The following is an 11,064-nucleotide window of genomic DNA, read 5'->3' on the forward strand; positions in this document are numbered from 1 at the left end:
TGCTATAAACAGGTTTCTCCCACTGCAGTGAAGGCTAATTGAAAAATAAATCTGTACCAGCAGAAGTATTAAATTAGAAATGTGCTTGTCCGTACTAATTTTTGACATAAAAGGACGATTGTGTACGCTATGTGGCCAAGTTTTTGTTTCGTTGAATAAACTTTACTTCTGGGTTTTTTAAATTTAAGATTACTTGCATTCTCAGCCGCTAACTAATTTGATGGGCTATGAGTATAAAAAAAACCCAGTGTTTGTCTCAATAATGCACTCTTTCTTTCCAGGATGGATGTGCCCCAACGTTTAGTGGTTATCGACACGTTAAAAGAGATTTCCTTCAAACGTTAATTAAAGCTATCGACACAGTGATTAAGTCATCGGCTTTAAAGGTGGTAACACATTCTTTGCTGCTTGTGGATAATCTGTATATATGATGGGTGCGGGTCGCTGTGCTGTGCTGTGCTGAACTGTGTGCTGTTTTCTGGTGAGCTATGTGCAGCACTGCTGTGCTGTGTTCAACTGTGTTCTGTGCTGAGCTATGCTGAGCTGTGTGCTGCGCTGGGCTGTGTGCTGTGTTGTGTTGAACTGTGCTATGTGTTGTGCTATGTGCTGTGCTGTGCTGTGCTGTGATGTGCTTTGCTGTGCTGTGCTGTGTGTTGTGCTGTGTGCTGTGCTACGCTGTGCTCTGGGCTGTGTGCTGTGCTGTGCTGCGCTGCTCTGGGCTGTGTGTTGTTCTGTGCTACGCTGTGCTGTGTTCTGTACTGCGCAGTGCTGTATTATGTGTGCTGTGCTGTGCTCTGATGTGTTGTGCTTTGATGTGCTGTGCTGTGCGCTTTGTGCTGTGTGCTATCTGCTGTTCTGTGCTATACAGTGCTGAGTGTCTATTTCACTCTGGCTTTTTTCTGTCTTTCTCGTTTTGTTTCTCTCGCTGTCTGTCTGTCTGTCTGTCTGTCTGTCTGTGTCCAATCCTACAATCCATCACGCCGCCTCACACGAACACTAGCACTGAGCTACATCTTTACCATGGCGATGTTTTCGAGTAATAAACAACACAATTAATCCCATTCGAAAATCAGTGCCCACCTTCAAACCAACATTACTGATAGCTTAATGGATGCTTTACTACCTCGACTTGACTTGTAGACCCTACTCGACAATAACCTGGTTCGTGGTGTTTACAGAACATGGCAACAAATGCGTGTTTATTTGGTTCCCTTGGTCGTACATACCCTTAGTTCAGGGCTCACCCTCTATCTATGTACGCAGCTCTTGGGTTTCATTCCATTGGCTTATCAGTCCTAATTGAACTATGGGTACGTCATGTTGTTAAAAGCACCGGACATCGTCCAGGCTAAAATTAACATGCAATGGGATTGGTTATAACATGGATGGGAGGCCACCTGGGAACAGACTGATGTAAATAATATTAAAAATAACTTTTATATAGACACACACACACACACACACACACACACACACATATATATATATATATATATATATATATATATATATATATATATATATATATATATATTAGTTCAAGGCGCACCCTCTATCTACGTACGCAGCTTTTGGGTTTTATTGTATTGACTTATCAGTCCTAATCGAACTATGAGTACGTCATGTTGTTAAAAGCACCGGACGTCGTCCAGGCTAAAGTTAACAAGTAATGGGATTGGTTATAACATGGATGGGAGGCCACCTGGGAACATAGACTGGTATTTAAAATAACTTTTATATAGACACACACACACACACACACACACACACACACACACACACACACCCATGGATATATATAATTTGGGAAATATCGTTTTGTGAACTATATACATTTTGTGTGTGTGTGTGTGTGTGTGTGTGTGTGTGTGTGTATATATATATATATATATAGATAGATAGATAGATAGATAGATAGATAGATAGATATACACTATATATATATTAGGATAAAAATTATTATGTTATCAACAACAGTGTTTTCATATAAGCGGCGCGGGTTTTGCTAACCGTATTCGTGCCGCGTCAAAAACCGTGCATGGGAAACGGCCGGAAGACAAAACATGGCATAATCAACGCTGGTTGCGACTTCACCATTTATTCGTCTGACTGCCAGTTGGCGGGAAGTTGAGAAGCGGTTGTGAGCATGGGCGTCAATCGGTGGGGGACAGGGGGGACACGTCCCCCTCACTTTTCAGCTTGGGGGGGACAGCATAGGAAATGTCCCCCCCCCACTTTTTTCAGACGAAACAAATATTTTCTAGTATATATAGCGTAACTGATCACCATTTGGCATTTCGCCTTGGAGTGCCGGCTCTTATGTTCCTACACTAGACTGGTAGTAAATATACTAATTATTTTACAATCTATTTGTAGTAGTTTTTATTTTAAACCTTGAAAATAGTTGAAGATATCCCCAAATAAATCACAAATATTCATTGTGCCCACTATATAATAAAATTATTAAAATAACTATTTACCGAAATACTTTATTTCCTGATATTTCCTGCCATGCGCAGAGCACCGCAGACCACAGGAAACTACAAGAGAGTAGACTGAGCCAGCTTACTGTATACGAGTATGAATGAACATGTCGAGCTCAGATTAAACATCAAACACCACACTGTCTGACTTAGAACACTTCTCACACCAATCGTAATTGGCTTTAAATAAACGTCTTGTCATCAGTTGTCTCGCCAATAGGATACCGCCTTATCCACTTGCAATTGAGTTTCACGTTATGCTCCGGCGATTTTAAGCAACTCGAAGCCGATGTTAAACTTTTTAATTAACAACAATAACAAAATTTTCGCAAACCAGATTTGCTAAAACATGAAAATAAAAACACGCCCATTTCAAATTTACCAAACCTCGAAAATGAAAAACCTCGAAATGTTTCCGGTTATACGGTATCTAAATATGCGTTATTGGTTAAGTAAAAATAACTATTAAAACTTAATGGTTCTTTCTTTTATACTGAAATTGACTAATTAGTTTCGAACTTCATATAAATAACAGGTATTGCTGATTTACTCTTAGCATTATCTCACTAAGTGTATATGCTATTTTGAATAATAATATATATGTTCTCTCTCTCTCTCTCTCTCTCTCTCTCTCTCTCTCTCTCTCTCTCTCTCTCTCTCTCTCTCTCTCTCTCTCTCTCCTTTCATCATCAATAGAAATATCAATCTATAAACTTAGGTAGTGATGTGTAATTTGAAATAATTATACCCAAGTGTTGGGGCAGAAAGTCTATAAAAATGTAACACCAGAAATGTTCAGTACTGGCGTCTACTTTTTTATAACTTGAAAAACCCAATAAAAGACATTTGAAATTAATAATAAAATAAAACACGTAAAGGAAAGACGGAACGAAAGTTATATAAATAATGGTTACTAGCGATATTTGTTAATTTGTCAAGTAAATAATATTGTTTAATTATTATTATTTTTTATTTATTCTGAAAAAAATGCGTTTATTTTATTTTGAAACAAGGACATCGGATCAAACTACCAATAGCGCATGCGCGCTAGGTAGATGATGGTCACTAGTTTAGTTGTTATAGACCGGCCGTGGTTATATCGTCGGAAAAACAACTACTCCAGTCTCCAGGAATCTAATAACGAATATTTTGCATACAATGTATTCGTCAATTATCATTGTACCCATAGCCTTATATCCGGTTATTTTGACATGCTATTTGATACAACAATTCGAATTTGATGAATTACATGCAGGTTATTTGGCAAACTGCATCGTCCAGGACGAAACGCTAACGGAGATAGTATACCGTAGAAAAACTACCATGGACATTAAAAAGTTCTTCACTGCCATACCACGCCATGCCCAGACTCTGTTGCGAGTAGGGACGACACCGGATTCAAATGTCGAAGTTGTTGGTGAAGATGTTAAAGAAAAAAAACAGAGAAAAGAGTCACTTCTCAGACACGGTTGCCCATCTTACCGCCAGTGCCGTACCAGCCACGGGACGTCAACTGCATGCCGGTGCAACGGCTCGCTAAACGAAACGCTATGTTTTCAGCGCGCGTGGTTCGATAGCTTTCCATGGCTCCACTTTGACGCTAACGTTAGCGGAGTACTCTGCTTTACTTGTGCTAAAGCAGCATGCATGGACTTGGCCGGCATGGCGCGGTATTCAGAGGACACATTTGTTTCCAAGGGATTTTGCAACTGGAAGAAGGCAATTTGAGAAATTCAAAATCCACGAAAAGACATCTGCACATATGATTTCTCATAGCAACCTGAAATTCCGGTCTTCCAACAACAACGTTGACGCACAGTTAAGTACGCACCATCTTGAAGAACAAACGAAGGCGCGCAACGCTCTGCTGAAGATTGTGACGACCGTCCAGTATCTAGCGCAGCAGGGACTGGCAATACGCGGCAAAGAGTCAAGCGACGGTAACTTCATGAAGTTGTTAGAGCTGCGGAGCAACGATGACGTCGTGTTACAGAGGTGGTTGACACGCACAACTTCATACACAAGCGTTGCCGTGCAAAACGAACTGTTAAAAATCATGGCACACATGGTGCTGCGAAATATTTGCAAGAACGTGGGCCTTTTTGCAGTCATTGTCGACGGAACCCAAGACATCCAAGGCGTTGAACAGGAGGCAATATGCGTGCGATATATAGACGACGCTTACGACGTTCACGAGGACTTTATCGGTCTGTACAGCGTATCTGAGATGACTGGTGCCAGCCTCAGCAATATGCTGCAAGACGCGTTGCTCAGACTCAACCTCCCAATCACGCATCTGAGAGCGCAAACGTATGACGGAGCCAGCAATATGTCGGGCAAATACCAAGGCTGCCAAGCACTGATCAAGAAAGTACAACCACTGGCAAACTACACGCATTGCGGTGCACACATCACGCACCTCATCTGTGCGAAGGCCATCGAGAGTGCACCGTTCCTTCGCGATGCTCTTAACGTGGTGCAGGAACTGGGCGGCTTCTACAACTCATCAGGCAAATTTAAAAATTTGTATCTCGATCTGCAAGTTATGGATGATAGCCCTTCCCCTTCACGCCTGAAGCCGCTTTGTCCAACACGCTGGCTGTCACGTGGGATTGCCGTTAGAGCCGTCCTTAGCAACTACGCACACGTGCTGGAGGCACTGAATGAGGCATCATCTACATTTGGCAGCAGCACAGCAGACGTGATGGTCTGTCATGTGCACAGAAATCGTCTTGCCGAGTGCACTGCACGAGATATCGCAATTGAATTTGTCGATGGATCGAGCGATACACGGCGTAGTGTTTTTGGGAAATTTTAGACCATTAAAGACTTGTTGGAATACCATCAGTGGCACCATTGTTTTTATTCATGTTCATTATTTGTACTTGAATTAAGAAATTTGACCAATAAAGTTATATTGTATCTATATACAATTTGTTCAGTTTCGTCACAATAATTAAGGCGAAAAATATTTTGTCAGAAAGCAGCTCGGCTAGCCAGCAGAAAACACCTCAGAACAGCCCTAGAAGGGGTCAATTTTCCAAAATTTTCGGGGGGAGGGCCCCCAGACCACCCGCCACGGGCTTCGCGCCTGCGGCGCTCGCGGTGGCGGGCTTCGCCAGACACCTCGACCCCCCCCCCTTGCAAAAAAAACAAAATTATATGTATATGTATCGGTCCCCCCCACTTTTAAAACCGGATCGACGCCTATGGTTGTGAGTAAACAAAATCTCGTGCATTCTGTGTGCTGAAAAAGATTAGAGTTTCATCGTTTGATTGATTAACATGTATTATCACGTTGTGGAAATTTAGACCAAAATCCCTCGGTGCTGGCCAGGCATGTCTAAAACCGGTTGTGCAAGATTACATTTTAAATAATATATATCTTGCGTTATCTGGTTATTAAAGACATGCTTTTTAACAATATTCTGAGCGAAATGTAACTGACCGTTTGACACGTGCTTACATTAACTGAAGATTCAAGCATGCCTAGCTTGGAATATCATTCCCAGCTTCTTGGACCTGATACTAAAGCGTGCATGTTGGCTATGTATGAGTTAAAGTTTAACGACACCACTAGAGCACATTAATTAATCATCGGATATAGAATGTTAAACATTTGGTACTTCTTCCATTACCAGCAAATTATATTTTATATGCACTTTCCTACAGACAGGACAGCACATACCACATCCTCTGATTTACCAGTTGTGAGACATTGGTTGCAAAGGTGAAAATCCAATCAGAGAATGGGTCCACTGAGAAGGTTCGATCCTGTAAGCAAAGCAATTCTTCTTCTTCTTTAATAATCGTAGTGTTAGGGTTGGTGCCCTAAATCACTACCATACAGCGTATATATACTAGTAGCAACGTATACAGGTAATTACAGAGACATGTCTAGTACGAAAGAGTATTATTTAAACACTTCTAGGATATTATATAAAAATATATATATATATATATATATATATATATATATATATATATATATATATATATATATATATATCAGACATGGGGTAATCGTAATCAGTAATCGTAATCGATTACAATCGATTACATATTTTCATGCAATCGTAATCGTAATCGATTACTCTGTTGGAGAATACCATGTAATCGTAATCGTAATCAATTACATTGCTAATGTAATCGTAATTTATGATTACTTCCGTGATTACTACACTAGGATTAAAGTTTCAAACTGTATGAACTTGCACTTGTTTGATGATTATATATTAGTCATTACAGCATCCTTCAATATACATGTATCTTTAAAGTAATAAAGTTATTACCTACTAGCAATGTAAACAAAGTATGTAAGTTAGGAAAATATTTATACAAAATAATAGAAAGGTGTGAATCTATGGTTACTTAGTTTTAAATAGAGTTCTGTACACATATTATTATATTCTCCTTAACTGTTTTATACCAACACCTTCAATTATGTCTGTAAATGGTTATATTATGTTATAACACGCATGGGCTTATGAAAACATGCCTATTAACCAAACCTCTTTGACATGCTTGGTAACAACTCAAGTAACAGTGTTAGTAGTTGGGTGCAGCACTGAGCAAAAGGACTATCCTGAGTTTGTATCCTTTTAATATGGTTTTTTTTCTGGTGTCACCGGTAACAGTGACGTCACGGCTCAAACTCGATCTATTGTTTTCTATATTTTCATTTCGGGCTAATGTTGCATTTCAAACCATTATTATAAGTAAATGTTTTTTAAAACGTATCTATGTGTTCATCTATAATGTGTTTGGTGTTTGCTATGTTTTTCATTCAAATAAAACGACGACCAAACTAATTTTGAAAGAAACTAGGAGTCAGTTACACATTGCCTAATATATATTTTTTTAATTAAAAGTTGTGACTTTTTTTTTCCTGTGACGTTTTGTCCTGTGTTTTTGTTTTTTTATGGCTTTTTACCTGTCAAGTGAATCAGTTACGTTACAAGTTGACTGAAATAATTGATTCACCAGAAGTCACGTGGCAAGAAAGTGCTGGAGCAAAACATTTTCTGAATCGGTAGAACACTAAAACAAATATCCTATTCTTTTAATCTTTCTTTTTTAATTTGTGGCTTATATTACTTTATATCAATGGTTACCTAACATTGTAACGATTGTAGTGATGCTTTGGCGGGAGGGGTTATATATGTTAAATAACTTATTGCTGTGTTTGGATTTGGCTGCCCAGTCAAGCTTACAGACAAGATATTAAGGTTGTCTGCAGTCATTAAGACTAACAAAAGCAAAGAGTCTGCCACAGTACAACCGATTGCATTCAACACTTTTGATGTATTGTCAAATGATCATAGTTGACAACTCGTACCTTTGATAACTGTAAACTATATGTCTTGTTTTATGTGACACTGAACTAGAGCAGTTCGGCGATTAAAGGGGCATGCTTTGGTTTCTTATAGCAGCTTGGGGATTTGTAATTACGTTTTGTAGTTAAATATAATAATATGTTTTAAATATTCATGCTTGGGGATTAACGACACTACTGTAGTACATTGATTAATTAATTATGGACTATTGAATGTAAAAATTTGGTAATTTTGACACATAGTCATCAAAAATAGTTCATATTTGTGAAAATGTAATCATGATTGTTCATGATTACTGGGCAGTGTAATCGCAATCGTAATCGATTACTTTCATGTGTGCGTGTGTATACTATAGTATATATGATTAATATATATATATGGACTGTGTGTGTGTGTGTTGGTAATTTATATATATATATATATATAAATATATATATATATATTATATAAAATGTAATCATGTGTGTGTGTGTGATTACTGGGCAGTGTATATATATATCGTATATCGATTACTTTCATGTGTGCGTATATATATATATATATATATAAGAAATTCAGGCGACGCTCTATCGACTGAGCTAGATAAATAAAAATAATAAAATAAAAATAAAAACATTTCCCCTAACTGTTTCCTTTAGCAGCAATGTCACGATATTTGATATATCAGTCGTGTGATACTGGATGGGATCGTAAAAGCCCAAATGAGCCGTCGAGGAGATTCGATCCTACCATCTAAGAACCTCGAACGAACACTGTACAGACTGAGTTATCCTACCCCCCCCCCCCCCCGTCCACACACACACACAACCCCACACCCCATCCCACCCCTGGCTGTGTATCAAGTTGTGAAGCAGGAAACCACTAGAATCCGGATATTTTCTATTGCATGGTTCCAATGTTCCAAATCAATTTATGCTGCCAATAATGTTAACGTTACTAATAAAACATATAAGCAGCATATCAACACATCCAAGCAGTAAACCAATAAAATGTGTGACACCCACATTTAATCTATCTGTAAGAAAATATGGGGTGGGGTATCGCATACCATTTAAGAAATTGAATTAATGTTTTTATTAGCAACCCTCATTATTGCTGAAAATAGCAGTTTCATTTCTACACTGTTTTCAACTAATTTTACTCCGTAAATATTTTACAGTGCACCTCGACCATTCACACGGAACTTTCTTCTTTGGTACAGGGCAACCTGGAAGGGTAGTTGCTTCCAGCATCATGTTTCTTTCAATTGGATCGCTGTTTCTGAACACGCCATTTAATCATCTTCATTAACAGAGATTGGTCCAGGATTTTATTGGGAATAAACGGAAAAACAGGAATGTTTGTGTAATATCGCCTCAGCAAATGTTAAAAGTACAAAAATTTGGTTTCAAACATAATGCTTATTGCGACACGTTTTCAAAAATAGAGAAAGGAAACCCACTGCCGCCAAATATGATGTGTTATTTCTACCTATAAAGCTGTAAAGGATCTTGTTTGACCATTTTCCAATAGGCAAGACATTACAACGCCAGAGCTTTTTTTATGGAAATTAATCAAATGTGTTGTCACCTTCTGATAAGGTATCCTCAGATTGCTGCTTTGTGGGTCGGTTACAGCTGGATGGAACTTAAAGGGTCTCCTTACCCTTAGCAGTGGAATGTAAAACATGACGGGCCGAATTTACGAAGGCCGGTTTGTTTTTTAAAGCTAGATTTACACTTCACCGCCGACTCTTGTTGGTGAGTAGTTGACTCGTCTAGTCCTGCTTCTGTACAAAACCTAATCCTCCATTTTCAGGGAGTTTAGTGTGCTTTTAACCCAGTTCATAGTAAATTTTGGTGCGCGTTCGTTCGACACGTTTTAGTTTACCTGAAAAAAAGAAACAAATTCAGTTTCGAAATGAGGTCCGCAACCAAAAATATAAATTGACCTTTACACGCGTATAATTAAATACATATATAATACTTTACACTTCTATAAAACAGGCTTCGTAAATTCTGTTCGATAAGGAAGAAGGAAATGGTTTATTTAATGACGCACTCAACACATTTTATTTACGGTTATATGGCGTCTGACATATGGTTAAGGATCATACAGATATTGAGGGAGGAAACCCGCTGTCGCCACTTCATGGGCTACTCTTTTCGATTAACAGCAAGGGATCTTTTTTATGCACCATCCCACAGACAGGGCAGTACATACCACGGCCTTTGATATACCAGTCGTGGTGAACTGCCTGGAACGGGAAATAGCCCAATGGGCCCACCGACGGGGATCGATCTCAGACCGACCGCGCATCGAGCGAGCGCTTTACCACTGGGCTACGTCCCGCCCCTCCGTTCGATAAGACCGCAAGACTGACGACATAGCGGCTAAGACTACTTCTGGTATCAAAATAACAGGGTTTTAGTCTACATAAAATATTTCTATTATTATTTAGATATTCTTACAATAATACTAGTAATTAAGAAATGATGTTTAGCTGTAGATAATAATTTAGACTGAAATATAGCCGTATAGCAGGCCCGTACGTCGGATTTTTTTTTTGATAGGTGCGTAAACTTTCCAAAAAGGACCTTAGAGTTTATGTTGTAAACCCAGGATTACTAGTAAAAATGTTTCTTCAAAACGTGGACCTTGCATCCGGTGCACCCACCCACCTAACCAAGACCCCCACCACATTGGGTACTGGCCTATATAATATTTGGCTAAAGAAAAAAATGTATCAGGTTTCCTCTGAAGACTACATATCACCATTACCGCATGTTTGACATTTAATAGCCGATGATTAAGTAATCAATGTGTGTCGTTAAACAGAACAAACTTTTAACTTTTTGGCTTTGCCTGCAACCCGAGTTGAAAATACACTGAATCTTTTAGGAATGAGTAATGTGTAGATATCACATACTTTCAAATCTTTAAATTGGCTCTGAGAACAAATCAAGAGTAGACAATACGATCAATATCTACAAATATGGCATAGCAAGATTTCACAGTCATCAAAAGGTAAAAACTATCAACTGTTTAAAGAAAAACCTATTTTCGAAAAATACCTTAATATAATTCCTGAAATATTATGGTCCAGTGTCATAAAATTTAGAACTTCAAATCACTATCTACCTGTAGAAACTGGAAGATGGAATCATATTTTATTTGAAGATAGATTATGTCCTTTATGTGATGAAACGGATATCGGAGATGAATACCATTACTTGTTTGTGTGCAAGGTTTTTTTTATAAATCTC

General features: G+C 38.5%; 1 protein-coding gene across 1 annotated transcript; it reads left to right on the top strand.

Moving 5' to 3' along the window:
- The first annotated feature begins 4,245 nt into the window (after positions 1-4,245).
- On the top strand, positions 4,246-5,301 carry LOC121374554 (zinc finger MYM-type protein 1-like). The gene has a single exon (XM_041501660.1). The coding sequence runs from the start codon at positions 4,246-4,248 to the stop codon at positions 5,299-5,301; it is 1,056 nt and encodes a 351-aa protein (XP_041357594.1).
- The last annotated feature ends 5,763 nt before the right edge of the window (positions 5,302-11,064 follow it).

This window comes from Gigantopelta aegis, chromosome 6 (genome assembly GCF_016097555.1).
Source record: "Gigantopelta aegis isolate Gae_Host chromosome 6, Gae_host_genome, whole genome shotgun sequence".
NCBI classification, from domain to species: Eukaryota; Metazoa; Mollusca; class Gastropoda; order Neomphalida; family Peltospiridae; genus Gigantopelta; species Gigantopelta aegis.

What these genes read in the sequence shown, in the direction of transcription:
- LOC121374554 (XM_041501660.1), top strand. Translation starts at nt 4,246, where the DNA reads ATGATTTCTCATAGCAACCTGAAATTCCGGTCTTCCAACAACAACGTT.